The sequence below is a fragment of the Nipponia nippon genome, unplaced genomic scaffold, assembly GCF_047370975.1.
Source record: "Nipponia nippon isolate SJK-2023a ecotype South Korea unplaced genomic scaffold, ASM4737097v1 scaffold_5, whole genome shotgun sequence".
NCBI classification, from domain to species: Eukaryota; Metazoa; Chordata; class Aves; order Pelecaniformes; family Threskiornithidae; genus Nipponia; species Nipponia nippon.
In genome coordinates, this window is record NW_028262369.1 from 87,485,688 (window position 1) to 87,507,357 (window position 21,670).

General features: G+C 46.5%; 1 protein-coding gene across 11 annotated transcripts in view; it reads right to left on the reverse strand.

The window, feature by feature from the left end:
* The window catches only part of CLASP1 (cytoplasmic linker associated protein 1), a 184,605-nt gene extending 163,612 nt beyond the window's left edge, over positions 1-20,993 (reverse strand). For 8 of the 11 annotated variants that reach the window (XM_087733992.1, XM_087733990.1, XM_087733991.1 and 5 more), the window contains exons 1-2: positions 20,863-20,993; positions 7,918-8,392 (exon numbers count right to left, since the gene is read on the reverse strand). In XM_087733992.1, the coding sequence (XP_087590118.1) occupies positions 7,918-8,112 (195 nt within the window). In that variant the 5' untranslated portion in view covers positions 8,113-8,392; positions 20,863-20,993. Of the gene's footprint in view, positions 1-7,917; positions 8,393-15,100; positions 15,368-17,006; positions 17,143-17,286; positions 19,133-20,862 lie in introns of those variants that run through there. The other 3 variants (XM_087733984.1, XM_087733995.1, XM_087733994.1) reach the window with 3 other exon arrangements.
* Between the last annotated feature and the right edge of the window lie 677 nt (positions 20,994-21,670).

Here is a 21,670-nt window from a genome sequence, read left to right on the forward strand (position 1 = left end):
ATATATTCTCCCCTCTCCCCATAACTTCTGAATTCTTTAACCAATGCTCTTACAAATGTAGTAACCAAGAAAAAGAGGTTCCATTAAAAGACAGACTTCAGCATGGGGAAAACCACAGCATTAGACACCACCAAATCTACATAGAAAAAGCCAAAGGAAATGAGGCTTCATAAAACTTCTCTGCTTACAAAATGACTTAAAACTAGCCAAAATCAGAGCCAACTAGACCCCACTGCCAGTGGGATTGTCAGTAGGTGATTTTTCATGCTGAAGTTCAAAGGGTGAGACAGGAACTGCTTTCAAGATGACTTCAAGGAATATCCCACAAAGAAGACATAGAAGAGTGTGCATACTTTTAGCTGGAAAGCTAACAGGCTGGTGCTGGTGGGGGGACCCTGGAGGCTGATGAATATTTCTTCCAGCATCAAGAGGACAACAAAACTCCACTGAGCCATTTAGAGATTAGTCAAAAAAAAAAAAAATCAAGGTGCCTGTAAACCCACCACTGCAACTAACCTTCAGTTCAGGTGATGATCCTCAGGCAGGAGTCACTATGTCAGGAAAAATGAGGATTCTCCCCTACTCACCCTGCTACCTACTTAAACACGAGGGGAGCTGGATTCCACATGCATATGAGCGACTGCTAATTCTAATCCAGCAGTAACAGGTATGTGACACTCAGGCACAGCATGAACAGTCTCTGTAAGTCACTTTGGGATTTCTGAGGACCAAAACCAGTCCACTTTTTAAAACATTTGTGTTTATTCAAAGTGTCAGAGCAGTTTCAGGCACAGTATCATACCTGTTCTACCATACAAAGGAGTGAAATGAACTTTCCCTATCACTGTGCATAATCCTGTTATTCTATTTTGTATATAAGCTATTCAAAATCATCACAAGATGCATCCTAAAACCAAATAGATGTCTTGTCCTTATCTGTTCCTCTCAAAGAGTTTTCCAATGTTCTTGCTGCAGGCAACTTTTATCTCACATCCAGCCTAAATTTACTCAGAGCCAGTTTATACTCGATCGTTCTTGTGCTAACCTTGCCCTTTAGATCTAATAGTTCTTTCCCCTCCCTGATGTTCACCCCTCTGATGTATTTATAGACAGCAGTCGTATTCCCTCTCAGCCTTCATACTGTAAACTAAACAAGCCAAACTTTCAATCTCCTCTGGTTAGGCAGGCTCTCCAATTCCCCACACACCACACTAGCCCTTCCCTGCACCTGTTCCAGCTTAAATTCCTTCCTTGCAGACAGGCAACTAGAACTGTACAACACATGCCACAGAAGGGCCCAACAAGGTGCTGTGCAACAGCATTAGTACGCCCTTATCCCCACAGAAATAAATCCCCAATAATCTGCCTTTTCCACCGATGCATCAGCTGTGACCCTCAGCCTGCAGTCAAGTAATGCACCCAAGGTTTCCCAAGAGCTAGCAAACTGCGTTAGACCTCTGAATAAACCCGAGTGACAAACACTGAAGTGCTGCAACTGAAACACTACACCAGCATTAAAGGCATAGCTTTATCCTCTCAATTTAGTAACCACAATGGTTCAGTCTGTTGTGCATTGACCAGACTCGCAGTCCCAGCTGAGAGCCTGTTTGGCCTTGCCAATGCCAACATGGCCACACTACCAAGCACCCAAGAGAAAATGGCTCTAAAAAAATTTAAAAAAAAGCCATAAACACCACTTTTACCATGAGCCAGTCCCAGCACTAAAATCCTACAGGAATGTAATATAAATTTGGTCAGAAAGCAAAATCAGGGACTCAAATCTCTACAAGCCAGAAGGATATGCAAGGGAGACATTTACTTTGTATCCCATTTTTCTACTCATCTCTCACCATCCACCACTGGCCACCAAGAGACAGGATACCAAGTTAGAGAGACCTGGTGTATGCCACTATGGAAACAAACTTCCGTCCTATTTATTTCAGCATTGGGTCTCTGCTCTTCACACGCCCTTGGGATCCTGTAGGTTCTCACTATTTACATTTGATTTTGCAATACCTTGGTAAACAACTGAAAGATACTGTTGTCTGGTACACTCAGGCTCACAGACTTTTTGTTTGTTTTATGCAACAAGTAGCACATCCACATTGCATATAAAACAACCAGAAAGTATTACTGCTCCACTATAGTTCTTCCCAGCCCAGCTAGAAAAGGTCAACCCTTCCTGCTACAACCAGTCATTATTACCTTCTAAGTGTTAAGAAAAAGTCACAGGAAAACTCTAAATGCTGACTTGCTACAGCAGTTCATTTTTCTCCTGTCCTGAATAGGAAGGACTGAAGCTAGTATTAAATTTGACCTAGCCCAGCTGCTACAAATCTCCTATTCTGCATTGCACCCTCTATGGCACTCCCCATACTGCTGATACCAAATAGGTAAGAGCTGCACCACAGTCCGATCAAATTACCACACAGAGCAGTAAGCGTTGGAAAGGCAGGCCCAGCTACTAGAGCCAGAGAAAAAACAACTGATCAGCTGGACTGGGAACTAACATCAATGCCTACAGGAAACTGGATATCCCGGAGCCAAAACTCTGCTCTTTTGTAAGTTTAAGGCAGGAAAACCCACCTATTAGGAGCATGCCAGCACAGAAACCTAAAAATCAAGGACTGGGCACACTCTGCAAATGCAGTTCAAGCCCAATGAGTCTTTAGCTCTTCCTAAGATAGCTCTTCTCCCCACAAGAGGAGTCATCAGAAGCAGTTTTTACAAGATACCTTTTGCAATATGGACATACACAAGGAATAGGCTCTTCTCGCAAGTCCAGATCTCAAGATCAGTCTTCCTCCATAGTCCATTTCTCCTATCTTCTGGGAATCAAAACTAATTGAATTCATTTTTATTAGCAATTACAGCTTCATGGTAAAGAGGTTTTCAGGGATGAAACCGCTAAATGAATGTATATATTACTGATCCTCATGTATCTCTCAGCATCCCAAAACTCACCAGCTAACAGCAGCTGCTTGGAAACCCAAGTCTTTTTTTTTTTTCTTCCCCAGATGGTGAAGTCTTTTTTTTTTCCCCCCGTGCATTAAATACTCAACAAAACACACTTACCAAATTATCATATCAACCCATAACCACGCATGATAATTATTTCTTAAATCGTGATTTCTTCCACCGAATTTCAACCAAAATAAACATGGTATAGAGATCAAATGTATGCTTATAGTGAACAACCATTCATCAGCTTAAGTAACTCTAATGGATGCCACTTTAAACTAAGCCTGCACCATCTGTTCTACCCCTCAATTAGAGAAGCCAAAAAAAATTATTCAATACACAGTTTAAGAAAGCCAGCTAATTTATGTAAGTTTTATTTCTCTTCAGCTCAGTGAAGCATGCTCTTGTAATGCTTGATATCAGACATAGATAAGAATGGAAGGCTGCTTTCTCTAACAGTATTAGGAGTTTTGTCAAGGGAAATAAAATTTCCCTGCAATTTTTCACCATATAAAAAAAATTTCTCTGTAACATCTCACCACACATTGTATTTTAAAGAGTGTGATGTGCCTAAGTAACAAAATCAACTAGGAGCTAAACAAATCAAATGTGAAGTCCTGCACACATGAACACAAACGAACCTCAGGACACAGCCCTGCACAGCTGTCACCCTGACAGACGGGGTCTACCAGCACAGCCTTCCTAAGTGGAAGTGTCCTCAGCCACCGGGGTCTGTTAACCATGTCAGTTCCCAACTCCTCTTTTACAGGCAAAGGCCAAGCTGCTGGGCACAGAGCCTCGCACAGATCAAGCTGCGCTGGGGCAAAGGGATCATCCCATGCAAGGGTGAGATACTCTCCTTGGCGAGCATAGCCTGTGCAGCAAGAGTAGTGCAGTGCCAAGAACTCACTACTTGCCAAAGCGCAGGAAAAAACAAAAAAGTTTCATCCAGTTCCTTACTGCAACCCCCCACTCAGTTTCACTTCAAACTGGCCTCTCTCACCACCCTGCAATATGAGAAAACATTGAGTAGAACCTCTCTTCAATCTGATGGACCCTGACCTGCTTGAAGGCCCAGTCACCACCAAGTCTCCAAGCAGAGTTCACTTTCGGGTGTTGCTACAGCAATACCAAGGGCACTTCCAAACCTCAACTCCAACAGCTCAGGCCACACATCACAGGGAAAGAGAAAGGTGCAAGAGGCCCCGTCCCCATTGCTGGATGGGGCGATGGTACAGTACTCTCCTGTTGTGGCGAAGCAGGCAAGAGAAGGTCACTGCCAAACACCCTCCATCCACCTCTACGAATATCAGGCTGGTAGAAAACTACTTTTTCCAGATCCTGGACATATTCCTTTACACTACACCTCAAAATGAAACATCAATGGCACATCACAGTCTGGGTGCTGAGAAAGGCACATCGGCCACAGATGAGTCAGAAGATCCTGCCCACTTAACAGCATTACCAAATACTGCCACAAGCAGCTCAAAGTGAGATTGTTCACTAAGGAATTACTATTTCATCTCTCTCCCTTTGCTATAAGATTGCAAAGCCGAGACGACATGCTGAAGCTCCTGACACTGCTGCGTTGTTTTGCTGCATGTCTCAAGACAGACAGGTCAGTGCCGGCCTTGGTTATTTTTCAGGGATTCAAAGCTTTGCAAAATAACTCTCTCTTTTTTGCTTAGCAGAGGAGGAAACAGAGTCCAGCAGAACCACCGTCCTGAAACAGCACAGACCAAGCAAACAAAGCACCTGAAGAAACGGAGCAGAGGCAGATTCCCCTTTGGTCTGCAGCATCCTGCAATACCTTCTCCAGCCCAACCTCACTAGTATACCCCACAACTCCTAGTGCCCACACAAACACAGGCTTGTCTGCTCTAAGTAACCGAACTCCAGAGAAGAGCAAGAGCTCTCAAAGAGAAATCATCTTTTCACTCTGCACCATTCTTCTGTCTTCCACCTACAGATAAGTACTGCTGGGAAAACGCAGGGGAGGCAATGCCTGTTGGGTGCAGTTCAAGCACACTCCTGGCAAGCATAGATACGCAAATGGCCTTGCACGGGACCTCAGTGCCTTGCTTCATATAACAACCCTCGTGCTTCCTTGACTTCAACTATCCGAGTGCCTTCTGCACCTAAGGCTGCCTGTCACGAAGCAGGGATCAGTGACCAGGTCACAAGGCCGTTTGTTAGAAGAGTCTGAGGGTGCCGAGTGCTATCAGAAGTGTGTTAGGTCTCACTCTTTCACACATGATGCTTTTACAGACTTGGACAGCACCAAGGAAAGAGAAGCATCACTTCCCCCTCCATCATTGCTTTTTTGCTGCATCACTTGAAAGAGAAGATTGCATTGTCTCCAGTCCCGGTGCTGAGGTAAAAGACTTCACAAAATAGTGTCAGGTTAAAATAGAAACGATGTACAAAAAAACACCAAAGGCTAAAAATGTCAATGACGGTCATGACTTACATAGCTCAAACTTGTATGCCGATAAGGGAGACGGAGCCCTCCCTGTTAAGCCACAGTAATTTCATCATCAGTTGAGGCTTCTTTTTAATCCAAACTGAGCTGTATTGCCTCAGAGATGTCACTTCTCTTTGGTTTGCTGATGTTTCCTCATTGATAACATCTAAGCACAAGTGTTTAGTTAAAAGAGTCCTAGACAGGCAGGAGCCATGAATCAACTGGATGCTCTCCCAAGATAATGGGTCTGTTACCCAAACCCAGTCCAATTCTGAGAGCACACACTATCACTGAAGTGTTTGGGAATTTTAGATCATGCAGATGATCTCAATCTTTGTTTTAAGCTGATACTTTTTCAAATGAAGGGAGCAAGGTGAGTAGAGAAACAGACCGCAAATATAATGGCTTTTTCAACTGTGACCAAACAGCTGCAGTTTAGCTCTCCAGATGGCTATTCTAGGGCAGCGATGCTTGGCCTTTCACTCTCAGGGTTGTTGCACTAATCCATGAACGGGATCAGATGACACCAGCTACCCTGTGCTCCCTCACAGCAGACAGAGCCGAGCTTCCGAACCCACACCCCACAGGCAGTCAAGAAGAAAGGCGACAGTAACGCAGATGCGGGCACTAAAACAAAAGGAAGAGATTGGCATAGGATGGTGCACTAAGCCTTGGCAGGATACTGAAGCAGACCTCACCACATCACTAACCTCCAGGTAGCCAGCTTGCCCCACACAAAGGTTTTACATCCTCTATTACACTCGTTCACTGAGAAAACACAGACATCCGAGAGGTGTCTCTGTTATGCTTACTAAAACTTATTAAACACAGCAAATGCTATCTATAGAATATGCACGTTAATGAACAGCCAGCTCAGCAGCATGAGTTCTGGAACAGAGTCACTGCAATACAGAAGTGCCACCAGTTTGTTACTGGAGAATGAATACCACAGTGAACATTGTACGTGTGTAGTTCAGCAGACAAAAGACTGGGAAGGGAGGTGGAAGAGAGAGAGAACAAGTTATCCTAAAAGAAATTCTGCAAACTAAGTGTGATGCTGGAATTGCAGAGTACTGCACAGCTCTGCAATCCACATCACTTCATAAAATCCATGCAAACAGCATATTTCATAACAATTTCAAGTTTACTGTGCTTGGGTTACCCTTCCACTGAGAATTATGGAAGTCTGTAAGAGAAAGCCAGTTATCAAGAAAAGGGGGAATAAGAACATGCAATGCTCTCAGGAAATTATATGTACACCGCTTGTTCATGACAGCAAACTAGGATTTCTTCATGTGCTCTGCCAGAATGGATCCTCTATTGAGAATGTATTGGCTTTGGTGGTTTGTTGGTTGTTGGATTTTGGTTTGAGTTTTTTGTTTGGTTTTTTGTTTTTCTGTTTTTTTTTTGTTTTTGGGTTTGTTTTTTTTTGTTCATACATGCCAAACAACTTCTACCACAGCTGCTTGCTGACAAAAATGAAGAGGAAAAAATGCAGCTGTGCAGAACACATTGACCAATACACTGCAATCTCACAACAACTTCTCAAAATTTCTGTTAAAAATAGTTTAAATTACTCTGAGGATGTTGAGCTCCAGAGCACTTGCAACCCATATGGCTCGTCTCTCCTTCACTTCTACAGGAAAGAACTTCAGTACAACTCTCAGTTAATTATCTTCAGACTCAGCTCTGTAGGAACTTTAAGTCTCAGATTTTTCTGGACTTATCAGAAAGGAACAGTCTCCTATTACATCCCAGACAACAGCTTAAGTCCCCTATTAGACTTGTCAGAGTGCCTCCTGAGGGGACCAGGACAGGAGTTTTCCAAGCCACTGCTGAGAACCCCTCCCCGCTCCCACAGTAGATGGGAGTGGTAGGACTTCCTCACTAAGACCTGTAGGGAGATGAAGCAACATGACAGGGATAACAAGGCAGTGGAGTTCCATGTCCTACCAACTAATTGCAATGCCGTCAAATTCAACAGAACATACATACACACACAGCCTTTCCTGAGTTAAGTGCAGCAGACCAATTGTACTTAAGTTGCCCACAGAAAATAAGACAAAAAAGTCTAGCAAGATTTAATGACAGTGAAAAATACTGCTGGTTATATATGCTTTTTGCAGTTTTATAAACTTTAATACAGCAGGAAATCATCAACATTGCTAACTACTGGGATGATCAAAGCATGCCACCGGCTAACAAGGTACACAAAGAAACCAGGATATCACAAAGTTATGAACACCAAATGTAAATCCATTTATTAAAATCCCATCTACTGAATTCTTACTGCCTTGAGTCCTCAATATTGCATCAGCTATCAACTACCAAGAAATGGTTGATTCATTCTAATCAAGAATGGTTGATTCAGCATAATCATCAGCTTACAGAACAATATATTAGAAAGTCTACTATATAACTTTCACTTCGATCAAGTAGCACTTGACATTGAAACTGCTGACTGTAATCACATTCCATCTGACAAGTCTTACCTTATAATTGCTGGAATTTACCCAAGAAGTGGCCAGTCCATCAACCATTTTATCCAGCATAGTCTGATCATGTTCAAGATCAGCTGACTTCTGTTTGTCTGAGAAGTAGTCTATCAATTCCTGGCCAACCTGAAGTCTCTTTCCAACATCCTTCTGCAGCACCTGCGCTAAGCAGTACTCCATACTGGGCTCCATAGTGTCTTAGAAATACAGCACCAGCAAGAAAGCTAGAGGGCAGTAGGTCCGAAAAATCCCTCTATAAACATACGCAGGAGGTCGCCTCTTTGTTCAACGAAGGTTACTGAGGGTCTGGGTTTCAAAGATGCGATTCTGAGAATGGCAACAATGCACCATGTGTGTGTGAAGAGCAGCTGGCAGGATATTAAAAGTCCAATTTAAATAACTAGTAATAGACGAAGCAACGAGCTGTGCTGTACTGTTGAGTCTGCAATAATTCCCAATTCAGCAGTCCATTCTGAAAGAAATGAAAAAGAACAGTATTATAGGTTAAATTAAGACTGGAGCAAAAGAAGATCGAAAGCATGTCACAAAATAGGTTATTCATATAGAGCTGCGAAGTTGTGATAAGCTGGATATGAGCAGCATTGTTCTATTTTAAGGAATCAGACAAGGTAGGTCAGGACAAAAACCTTCAGTTATTCTTTACAACAGCAGTCACCCATCAGTTCCCTAGAAGTTTTAGTAGCAGACAGTAAATCTGGGGCTTTAAGTAAGAGCTGATTAGTAACCAATATTATTGCAAATACCACCATTACCATCCACCCACAAAGGCAGAGACAAAATCCTTAAGCAGGTCAGCAGGAAAACGCATCTGCTTTAAGAAGTGAAAGCAGGAAGGGGTCTGGATCCTGTTTTGACTGCTGGCCTTCAGCAATCAATGCCATCAGCTGGCCAGCAAGATACAGCACTAACACTGGGCTCCAGTAATGTAAAATGAGCAGTTTTCAAAAACTAGGTGCTCAAGCTGTTTCCAGGCTGAATCCTGTTATATCCCAACTACACATGCCCAGGAAACAGCACTGGCCTAGCGCAATACTGCAAATCAACAGGGCCTGTGGTATCCTGAGAACCAAGGCCATACACAAGAAACGCTAGGACAAACTTTGCTGCCACTCAGAGGCACAGCATCATCTGTGAAGTAAGCTTTTGGCTTATGTGTAAAAAATGACTATACGTCTGGGGTTTGGTTATGTTCCTCAGTCCTAGAAACTCTTCTGTCCAAGGACTTCATGAGGGACCCAGCTGCAGCTTTTTTGTCCCTCCATCTGCAGCCAAACGAATCCCTCCAGGCAGCCAGGGAACAGACCCCCAGCCTGTCCTCCACCCTCCCACAGACCAAGGCTCCCAGCATCACCATACTGCTTCCTGAAGCACTCCCTCGTCACAGGTTAGCTCTTTCAGGAGGGGGCGATAAAAATCCAATGTCTTTTTCTTTCCTGTCTAATAAAATCTAAAGCTAGAATCTGCCCTACTTTTTCCGCCAGCGTGAGGAAAGCAGGTCAAGCTCAGAGCAAGGGAAGAGGCTGTGGAGCAGACACCTGGTTCAACAAACAACTGGAAGGAAGCTGGAGGCACAAGTTCACTAATCAGAAGCACTGGGGCAGCAAATCTAAATACCTTCTGTTTGAGCAAATAAGGCCTTCACAAAAATCTTAATAAAACAAAGTGGATCTGACAGCAGATAGATATGAGCACACAAGAACCCTAGCCTGGAAACAAAAGCACGCCTCGCACAGCAGACTGTTTCAGTTCATTATCTCACCTCCATCCTCCTTGACCAGACTTACAAACTGCCAAATCTTACCAATACCAGGCACAGCACCTAGAGGCAGCACAGAGGCTCGTGGTCCTGAGCTTCCCTAACCCCCCAAGTGCTGCCAGACATGTCCCAGCTGCCTGCACCGGCTGCACTGCTTATTCACCAGGCAGGAGGAGTCACCAGAGACCAGGTCCCTTCGTTCCAGGCAGCCAGTTCAAATCCCCGCTGCTGACAGCGATCCAAACTGGTTCTGTACATCCAGGGACTCACCTCAGCCAACTGCCTGGCAAATCCTACCATCAACCAGAAGGGATTGTGTGTGCCTGTAGACTAAACTCCCTCCCCACCAGCCAAACCTCACCCTCCAGAGCAGCAAGGAAGCATTAGCTGCGACTGCACAGGCAGCACCTAGGGCTTTAAGTTAGTGCCATGACAGCTGACTGCTTGTGACCACTACCCCAACGTGAACTGTCTAAAGAACATACCAAACACCCACCATTTTGCTTCTAGTCACTTCAAGAGTGATTTGACTTCAAATTCTAAAATTGTCAACAACACCACAATCAATACTCCCAGAGCAATGCCTTTTTTTCTTTTGAAAGGAGACATTGGTTCCAAACTAGAGGAAAGCCATGCCTTTTCTTATTGCTGAAGCTACAGTTTCTCACTTGTTTCAGTTTAGCACCAACTTTGAGAGCAGTGCTCTGAGCTTTCCCATCCTCACCCAAAACGGCTCACGACATGGCTCCGACTACCTGTGGCAGCACAGGCAAACACAGGGCTGCTTCGAGTGCAGCACAACTCTTCCTCCGAGTCTCCCTGTCTGTACCTTTGGATACTGGCCCCTGCCCTGCCCTCTAGCATGGGCTGGTCTTGCTCCTTGCTGAAGGTGCTCCAGTTATGCGAGACAATATTACACACAGGAGTTTCTAAGCACCTAACAGAAGGGTTTTCAGACAGTAAGGCAGCATTTCACTGGATACTTCGCTAGCAGAGAGCTGCTGAAGAAGGGGCAAGTAAGTGATATTTAGCAGCTACCAGGTGAAACCTTTCAAGTTAGCTGTGTGGTTTGCTTCTGGACTCCAGAAGCTGCACACGTGTTCAAAAGGGAACTCTGTTGTTAAGATCAACATGGTGAAGAAAGTCCCCTAATTGCTTTTAAAATGGAAATGTGGAACTTGCTTAAACTTGAAAATTCAGATTGCAGGAGGGTGTGAATGACAGTTAGTTACCACAAAATATTCTTTTTTTATTAAGTTCACACATAGACAAGTCCCAACACATCCAAGAAACCATTAGCTGGCCATACTGCCATGAGAAAGGAACAAAGTTTCAAGTTTTTCTTCTATGTGATTTTCATTTAAGAGTTTGTAAGTCTCTGCCTACAAGCGCAGAAACAATCTTTTAAGCAATCTAATATAAACAAATTTCTCTCCCAGTCCCTCATTTTTTAAACATGTGAAAGAAAGCATAGGATAAAAATTATGATGCACTATAGAAGAACAGATTTGTGTCATAATCTTGAGGACTGTAGTCTAAAGAAGATCCACTATACATTATGGCACCACCACCAAATGTATACAGGGGAGAAGAACCAGAAATACCTTTGAATCCTGGGGAAACCAGTAATAGTAAGCCAAGAGGAAAGGCTCAAGCTGGCTTTCATCTACCAGCCAACAGGTGTTTAAGTGGCACTTTTTTTAACTTAAAAAAAAAAAAAAGCAAGCTTTTCCACACATGTTAGGAAGTCTGTTGACTCCCCCTCTTCCTCACAGGAGGAAGTGGAGAAAATACCACCTGAGAAACCAAGACCCAAGCTGACAAAAAATGAACGTCCCAGGCAATGAGGCATATAGCTGCTATATCCCATCAAGCTTGAAATCAACTGGGCAGATGCTCTGCACATAACAAGCTTTGGAAAGCACAAAGCCACAGTCTCAGCCCCAGTGGTCCACTTCTGTTCCTGCAGAATTTAAATGCCATGGGTTTTGGGTAGCCAATGTTACAAGACATAAACAATTTAGGACTAGCACTAGGACTCCGAGTACAACCTCTTCCCACAGAAGCACAGTCCTGCAGAAGTCAAAACTAACAACTCGGTTGCACAGGTCCTGCATTTGGAGCTCCTCCAAGCTTTGAGAAAGGTTTCGAATACAGGCTCCAAAGCAAGGGTTTTCTCCAGTCCTCCTACTAGGCTTGCAGTTTGCATTCGGGGAGACAGGCTAGGCTACATCTGACATAATATCAACACATAGACAAGATAATCCAAGAGAAAAAAAACTATTCTCCCCACCACCGCAACTCTGTCACTGCTAAAGCAAAGCTCCCTCTTTCACTAATAAGCCATCAAAACTATGTGCTTAGTCAAAGCCTCTGCCAGTAACACCTAAATTTTCCATCAAGAGCTATCCAGCAGAAAGCCACTAGAGAGGTCTTAAGTTTAATGCCAGCTTGGAGCTCAAAATGAATTTAAAGGAGAAAGCTGACAAAGACTGAACAGCCCAAAGTTACTCAGCCTAGATACTACCACCATAACACCATAAAAGCTGGTACAATTCACAGCAAAGCAACTGGCTCAGCGTGTAGAATAAGTCAATCCAAATAGTAATAAGGAAATACTTGTCACCTAAGATGCTGTGGCAACATTAAGATGGGTACATAAGCCAATGAACTTTTTTCAGTGCTTAGGAAAACCCCACTGACTCCAAACTAAGTGAAACTGCACTATTTGTAATTCTCAAGTAAGACTTTTTCTTAGGATAACTTCACAGGAAATTTTGAATCTTCTTCCTCTTGCAATGAGGAAGGAAACCTGAAGCATGTAAAGAATGCAATACTACTCTCCTGGGGGTTTATCTATACTTCGGAGCTCTTCCAACATAGCTATTTGCCTTTAAAAATTATGCCCCACTCTCTTCTGCTCTGGTGATGAGGTTGAGTTACCATCTTTGTCATGTTTCACCATCGTCTTCATTTGCCAACAAACCAGTGCAGTCCACAGCCTCCCCAGTCAACTGCTCTAACACAGTTAACTCAAAACCCAAGCTTGCAGAGAGACAAAAATATTGCTGCTACTCACAATCACCGTAGGCAAGAGCCAGTGCCACTCATTAACTAGGCCTTTCTAGTCACCTTCCTGAAGGTATCCCTGGTATCTACTTCCAGCCAGTAAGCTTAACTTGTAAACAACTTATAAACATGACAACACTTCTTTGGCGTCTTTTTTTTTTTTTTACATGGTTAGCTGTAGCCCAGCAGTTGTAGAAATAGCACAGCAATACAGTTGTACCAACAAGCCTCCTTCTTCACAGGTCTCAGGAGCTAACTGCATACAAACTTCAGTTTAAGATTAGTTCAAGGTACATTAGACAGACATTTCCTTGAACCTTGACTTTCCACAACAAAGAACTCCTGTCCTACTTCAGGAGATCTCCACCTTAGCCAAATGCAGCAATTTTCCAAGTATAAAGGTACCAGGCATCAAACCTGCAGTAGTTCACTGCTACTGGAAGGTGGGCAGCGTAAATACTTCACTATTGGGTTTGCCAACCAAGCCCCTTTGGACAAGAAGTTCAGAGCAAGGAGAACAGCACCTAGAAATCACGTACTGCAAAGACTAAATGGAGATCTCATCAGCTAGGCAGTGTCAAACTGCAGCTCTGCACAAAGGGTGGAAACTCTCAGCCCTCTGTCCACTTGTTCTCTATTTTTGCTTCAACCAGTACAGCTATCTCCTGCCCAGAGGGGATTTGGTATCAGGCCTTTACAAAGTATGGCACTCACTAAGCACTCAATCAAACCTACTCTCCCCTCCATGTGCAAGTATCAGTGGACAAAGCAGCTGTACTGACAGTCTCTAAGCTCAAAGTATTCTTAGCTGTTCAAACCCTCTGAGAGAATGAGGTGGCAAGTAAGACATCAAGTGTCCTACTTGAAGAAGAAAGCAACCTTCTTCTGGAGCCAAAGGCAGTTTGCAGGAGACACCCACCCAGCAACTGACAGATGGGCTCTCCCTTTTGTTTCACCTGTCTCCATAAGTAGGCAATAATGTTTCTTTAGTGCCCAGGAATATTGCACAATCACTGGGATTGTTTTAAATCAGTAATTAGTGCTGCCTTGTAGTTGAGCCTCCTCCTAATCCAAAGATGGTATCTTAGATTTCCAGCCTGACAACTCATACTTTCTTAATTAGCAGACGGGACAGCCCGGTGCTTATCTCAATGTACTAAGTGCCTCTGACTGCACTTCATGCAGAGACTCCTTCCACACCCCCACACAGTAACTTTAACTGTCTTCAGACAGAGTGGCCACCACACCGCTAGTACTCGCCAGTACAGCTGATAAGCAAGGCACTGCTCCTGTGGATGCAGCTTCCTTGCTGGAAGTGTTATTAGGTCTTCAACAGCGGGTTTCTTCCTTCTCCCACAGCACCGGCCACACTAAGGAAGCATTTGTGAAACTCCCTGTTGTTGCGGGCAGTTCACCTTCACGAGAACCTCGTCTGGCTGAAGTCTTGCTATGACTCTGCTAAATATCAGCTGTTCTTCAAACTTGCTTGGAGTCTTTTAAGGGTTCATGTTTAAAGTACGAACAGTAACCAATTCACACCAGGGCTCAACTTCACTGCCATGAGGAAAACTGAGGCAGATTTCTAGAACGAAGACAGCTGAAAGATTTCCAGGACTTAAGCTAACTAAGGCCTTCTAGCCCCCACACAATCCTTCCAGGACAGATGCTAGCTGTGAAAGTTGCATTACCCTACCCTGAGTAAGATGAAAGATAAGCTTCAGATAACAGATATTCTCATGCCTCCACTAAAGGTTTGCATTGCTGCCTCAGTAACTGAACACCTCATACAGAGCTACCGATTTCAGCAAGGCATCAATCTTCAAAAAAAACTCCACAGTAACGAAGCTGCAGCAAATCAAGACGACTTGCAGGTCACCTCAGTGTGACCCCAACACCCTACACTAATGGAACCACTTTGCAGAGTGGGAGTAAGCCTTCAAGAGTAAGGCAGAAAATTAGATGAGTTTTATCATCCTTTGTTTTCCTAATACAACCTCTCTGAAATTAGTCGGGTTTTAACTTTGAGACCAAGGACAAGTGTAGAATGAGCTTTCAAGGTCTCCCTCCTTTTTAACAGTTTGAGTGCTGAGATGCAGATCAAAATCTTACCATGTTAGGAGCTGCTCCGTGTGACTCCCTCTTGTAGGCATCTCAGTTCATGGCTCCAAGGTATCACACTAGAAGCAGTTTATTGGGGCCCTACTGGACCATGGCGGGGGGGGGCAAGGGAAAACCTATCCTCATGACACTTCACCCTGTGAATAGTACCTAAGTTTTGGGTTTGTATGTACAAAAATATCCTTCCTCTCCCTCATTCTGGAGATCTAACCTTACCTTAGAGCCTGTAGACTCCAGCTCTGACACCTGTGGGACCCTGGCCAGCAAACCATACAGCACTGGCTCTCTATGACTTCCAGCTCTGCTCTGCAAGGTGTCCGAGCCAAGGGTGCACAAGGTCGCCCGAGGGGCTGTGATGACGCATCCAGAAGAAGGGAGGTGGTGTCCAGCCCCCGTCCTACTGCAACTATGAGTGTGGGACAAAGCTTTCCAGAGTCACATCCTAACCCTCTCCTCCACAATCCAGCAGCGATATTGGATCATCTGGAAAAACACGGGAAGAAAAGGAAGAAACTTTCACCTGTAGCCTCACATGGGTAAAATACTTAGCAAGGTCTGGAAGTAGAACACTACTGAGAATTAGAGCAGGGTGGCCCATCACTTGCCAGATCGATAGCAGAATGGCTTCACAGCACACAGCTGAATCTTGTCATCTCTATTTGCATTGCAATAGTTGAAGTCCCTTAGGCTAAGATCACTAATTTAGCCAGTCCTGAAGACTGGAAAGCATCTCTTAATGTACATCAGCTGAAGAAAAAGGTGGGAGAATACCAAAAACCTTCTATTTTACAGGCAGGAATAGGGTAGAAATTCAGTGCCTTTCCCAGAGCCACTACAAGGCAAGTCTCCAGTGGCAGTGGGAACTGATGACAAGATAACACCTTGGGGAAAGAAAAAACCCATACCACCACATACTGGTACAAGACCAGGATAATCTAGTTTTAAAGAGATCAGTGGGTTTGATATAAATTCCATACTCAACAAATCCTCCAGGACCTTGTTATCCCTACAGATGTATAACTGGTTAGTGACACAGAAGAAATAGGTAAGTTTTTGTGTACAAGTCCAAGCCAGAACTACCCTGGAAGCAAGTACTTGAGAGACAAGTGCTAGTAGTCAAATGACAGATTGGAATGGAAAATTAATACACAAGATCATACCTTGGGTACAAGCCCTCAAGGGACACTGAGTGTCCAGCTAAGCCCCTTTCAGTAAGATTTCTTCCCTCTGCACCTCACATCATTTTCTCAAAGCATACATGTGTATTTTAGACAATCTTAACAAAATGTGCGTGATGTGAGAGTAAAGAAGGGAAAAAAATGCTCCATGCATTCTAAACCTCAAATAAGTTCATTCACAGAAGAAATTCAGGCAGGTAAGCAGATGCCACAGCCAAAATCAGCTCCAATTCTAAGACAATGACTTACATGCATACTTGTGACAGCAAGTCTTGCCAAGATGCTGCTGATATGAAAACCAATCAGACACTCAAAACTCAACAAGGCAGGAACGCGGGTAGGAGCCTATAACAGACTGGCTATGGGATGCAACAGCAGCAGTTTGCAAGTCATAGTTTTGGAAAAATTTTATTTTCTTAGTCTCTCTTCAGGCCTCCCAGCTAATGTCCACCTCTTCCCCCTTGACTCTAAACACAAACTTGTCCATATGACAAAACAAGGCTCTTTGCCTGCCCCTATTCTCTGGGGCTGCCAGCACTCATGGAAAACTGTTGGCCAAGGACAGAAGTCCCAGCAGCAGCTGGAGTTCAGCTGCTGACAGGGGCCAGCAGAAAGCACCTAACCAGCACCTAGGACCAGTTCAGCTCCAGGGAGGGGAAGGAGGGTTACCCTCCGTGCTCAGGCATAAGCAGATTCTATTCAGCCTGGCATTTGCAACCACACATAAGCGGATGGCTGAAGAAATCCCCCACCACAGGCAGCAAGGGATTGCAGAAAGCCACCACTAAAGATTTATAAAACAGTGGGTGGAGGGAGCTCAGGGCAAGGAGGAGCAGAAAGGCGTTTTGTCTGACAATACCATGAATTGGGCTGAACTCTAGGGGCAGTTAAGAGACTGCTAGACTAAGAAACCACCTGCAATGTTAACAGGCAGAGAGACATACCTGCGATTCCTCTCCTTTGCTCAGCATCACCTTGAAACACAGGGCAGAATCTGACTCCATTTTGATCAGAACTTTGCCTCAGCAAATCACTGTTGGTTCAATTTGGCTTTCTGAAATATCTTGGAATCTAAAGCACCTACAAGCAAAGTATAAAGAGAGGGCCCCAGCTTAGACCTGAAACACAGAAACACTCACCAGGGACTGGCCTGGTTAGGCTGTTTAATCTACTGTTTTGCTGGCAGGGGAAAGAAATTAGAAATTTTTAAATCTGCCCACTCACTTCCAATAAACTATTGATGATGATGATGCTTTTCTAACAGCTAATTTTCCTGCTCCTACTTGGCATGCTGTTTCTAGATGCAGAGATGTGTTCTCCCTCCTTGCAGAGCCAAACACGCAGAGATTTGATTAAGTGACAGAACAGGAAACCAGATAAACTCAAACACTAACCATGAATTGAGATCAAATCTCTTGGAGAGCACCTGCAGCCTCTGAGACCACAAAACGCATTTGCTGCCCTCCTATAACTTGAATAGTTACAACTCCATCCAATTCATTTCGGTTTGGGTGTTGGGATTTTTTGGGGGCAAGAGTGCTAGTGCTGCCAAAGAAAGGAGAAAGTGATCTCTCATGTTTATGACAGAAGCAGACAGAATGTCAAGGAACTTGCCCGTGTTTAGCTCTTCAGTAGCCTGTTGTGCAAAACTCTTAACTAGCTCCATCAGGCTTTCAGATAGCTTTGAAGACTGGTAACAGGTTAATCCAATAGACAGTATCCAAAACACTGAATGAGCTCCAAAGAAATATGCAATGCAAACTTCAGCCCTGCCTAGCTTGATGAAAATGAAGAAACTGAGCAAAGAGCAACACGAAGCGTACGCCATTAAAGAGCAGGGTAAAGCTAAGGCTGTTCTGCACTAGACTGCCACAAACACCAAGCCTTCATCAAGGAAAGAAGCGAACCCCTTTCCTCAGGCAGACTGCTTACAATTTACTAAAGTCACAGTCGGAACAAATTGATAGACAAAACCAGTCTATTTTATTCACTCAGCTGAAAGACCTTTATATACTTGCCAGCAGTTTTTTTAATGCACTGGCAAGCACTGTTCAAAGGTGCGCTGTCAGAATCCAGGAGGAAGCTTCAGCTACAACTGCCAGCTGAGGAGGCATTAGCAGCAGCAAGCCCGATCCAAAGGCAGGCTGAGATTTCCAGCCCTAGTCTAGGCAAGGCCAGAGATAATGAGAGACTCGGGGCGAGACATGAGCCAGATCCGAAGTCATCTGAGGCCAGAAGGGTACCCGTAATGGCAGTCCACAAGCTTCACATTACTCTCACAAAAATTTGCCTGCATGCTGAAATGGGGAGGTGCACATGGGGGAGGTCATTACTTTATCCATCCGAACATTTCATGTCCAGCCTCTTTCACACTTCTTATAACACAGCATGACCTGCCCCTAACGCAAAGGTTGTTGAGGGCAAGATCTAGCTCCTCATGTTGTAACTCATTATAGAAGCGGTCAGACTTGCTGTCAGCTCTCATCCTCTAGCAACCAACAGCCCTGACCAAACTGCCTGATGGATGGGGAAGGATTGACTAACAGATGGAAGAAACAGATACATCATTTCAGTTTGAGTCTTGCTGTTTAAATATTTGGTTTTCATAACACTTAAGTTGTAGCTCAGATTTAAGATTCCTACAGAACGTGAAAGATGACTGGAGGACTAGCTCATTCAATCATAGGCACTCCCTGCAATTGTCCCTCTGGGGAACATCACATGAACTAGAGAAACATTTCCATCTCACAAGCATGCTGCTGTCTCACTTTTAGCATTGTACATTATCAGCCAAGCAAAGCAAGGCCAAAGTGTCTAACTTCATGACATTTTTCTTCTTGAAACAGAAACTTTTGAAGCTGTCTGATCAATTTCAAGGACTTCACAGGAATGTTGCAGGCAGCAGTGTGAAAAAAAAAAATCCACTTATGTTGGTAGCAATTTTTTAAAAAAATGAGACAAGTGTGACTATAAAATACAGAGAGGATCACTCATGGAGACACAGTTAGTCATTACTCTGTCCCTCTCGTAACTTCCAGGCTTCAGTCCCACTGACAGGGTTCAACAGAGAAAACAAGCAAAAGCTGGACTTTGCCAAGCCCAGGACTGCAGCACAAAGGCTTGTTCCACACAGCGAGCTAGGCTGCCGTGATAAGGAAGACCCCAAATATGATGATATTGCGGTTCCGTCCTGCACTCGGTGTAGTCCTGTGCTCTAGCAAAAGCTCACCGCTATTGGAAGTTCTCAAACATATCCAGCTGCAGCCCCCCCTCCAGTTGCAAACATCTTTTAAATCCAGTCCAGAATCCCACACAGAAGCAAACACCTGCACTTTGAATGCCTTTGCAAGACCTAATTTGGGAACTACTGATCTAAATGGTGGATTTGCATCATCAGGTATCGAGCGACAATACTTTGGTTTGTCTTCAACAGCACCCAGGTGGCACCAAGAGGAGCATGCGACAGAGATGCAACTGCTCAAAAGAGGCAGAGAAACAGTCTGCACTACTGAGCAGCAAAATGGACTCCAATGTATTTGCCAGAAATGCTAGCACAAGCACTGGGGTGGAGACCACATCTCTGCCCCACCAGCACTGGCTCAGCACGTGCTTCTTTGCTGAACCCTCGTCTCCTTTACTAAATGCTGACTTATGAAATAAGTCTGCAAGGGACAGAGAGATCGACTGGTCAGAACAACCCTCACACCTGGGAAGTCTCTGCTCTGCTCCACCACAGGCTTCCCGTACAACCCTGAGCTTGCCACCCTGCCTCAGTTTCCCACCCTTCTCAAGAAGCTGTGCAGGGGGTGGGGAAGGGGGCAGCTTCTCCATTCCTCACAGACATCTGAAGACACATACATTAAAAATACCTTAAGCGCAGCCCACGCAGGCCTGTATAAACACACTGACAAATAACTACACTTTATTTACTCAGACCCAGCATCTCTCTGAAGCATTTTGGCAGGATTTGTCTAGGGATAAAACCACCTCTTTGTACAGGCACAAACTTCCAGTCCTCATCCAACTTGCATTAAAGATTTTGATAGAAATAAATTAAGTAAAGCACGACACGTGCAGGAAAGGGCCAAACGGCAGAGCTGAATCCACCCAAATCACAAGATGGTTTTAAAAATACAGCAGCCTCAAGACGCTACCGTAGTCCCGCCCTGCCGAGCGGGCGCAGCACGGCTGCACTTCACCTCCCTTCGCTAAGCCCGCGTTTCACCAGCGGAGACCCCAGCGCAGGCCCGAGCACCGCCGCAGGGCTGGCCCCGCGCTGCCGCCGCTCCCGCTCCCGCCCGGCCGGGGCCCGGCGGCCCCGCGCCGCGCCCGCGGAGGAGCCCGCACCGCTGCGGCGCCCGAGGGGAGCCGGGGCCGGCCGCCCCCCGCAGCCCCAGCCGCCCCCCGCAGCCCCAGCCGCCCCCAGGGGCGGGCAGGCCGAGGGGCGCCTCCGCGCCAGCCGTTAGGCCCCGGCAGCCCCCGCGCCCCCCGGCTGCCGCTGCGGCCGTTACCGCCGCCGGACCGCCCTCCCCCTCCCCTCCAACAAACCACGCCGCTGGGCGAACCGGGGCTGCGCTCCGGCCCGTGTGCCGCGGCCGGGACGGCTCCGCCGGCGCCCGCCCCGCCCCGCTCCCCTCACGGCCGCGTTCCCCGCCGTCACCCAGCGGCGGCACCACACAAAGCCCCCCGGCCGCGCTTCTCCTTCCTTCCTTTCTTCCCCCCCCCCCGCCCCGCCCCGCCCCGCCGCCCGCCGCCGCAGCGGCCCTCCCCGCCCGGCGCGGTGCCGGCGCAAGGCGTTACCTGCCGGGCGCGGCGCGGGAGGCGGCGGCGGGGCGGGGGCCGGACGGCGCTCAGTGCCGGCGACGGCGCCCACTGCGCTGCATGGCTGCGCCCGCCCCGCTGCCACGGGAAGAATGGGAGCCAGCGCGCACGCGCCAGCCGCAGCCCCTCCGCGCCGGCGCGTCACCGCCCCGCGTCACCGCCCCGCGCCCCCGGCGGCCGCCGGGCCAGCAGCGCGCGCGCGCAGGGGTGCGCCCACGCGCTCCCCCCTCCCCACAGGTACCATAGAGCGCGCAGCGAGGCCTAGAGAGACCGCGCCGCCCCGCCGTTCTCTATGGTAGGCGGCGGGGGAGCCCCCCCCGGCACGGCGGCGGTGAGGTCAGCGCGCGCGGTGCGCATGCGCAAGGGCGGCAGCGCCGCGGCCGTTACGGGCGGGCTCGGTCGCCATGGCGACGCCGGCGGCGCGGCGGGAGCCGTCGGGGCGGGCAGGGCCGCCGAGCCGTGAGGCGGCGGACAAAACCTTCCTTTCCTTCTTTCCAGGCGTAGCGGGGGGCTCCAACCCGGGCCCCGACCGATTTGCCTCGGCGGAGGGCTTCGGGGGGCGCAGCGCTCCCGGCTGGCGGGCCCCGCTTGTGAGAAGAAGCGCTGCCGCTGGGCAGAGAGCGCCGGGGGGCTGAGCGCTGCCGTGCGGGGAGAGGCCTGGAGCCGCCTGTCACTGCGTACCCCCCCCTTTTAATGATTCCCTATTGAGTGTTTTCTGCAGTCGTAGTTAAAAAGCTGCATTTAAAAGCAGCTAATTCTTCCTCCTAAATGGAATGAGTTGCAGTGC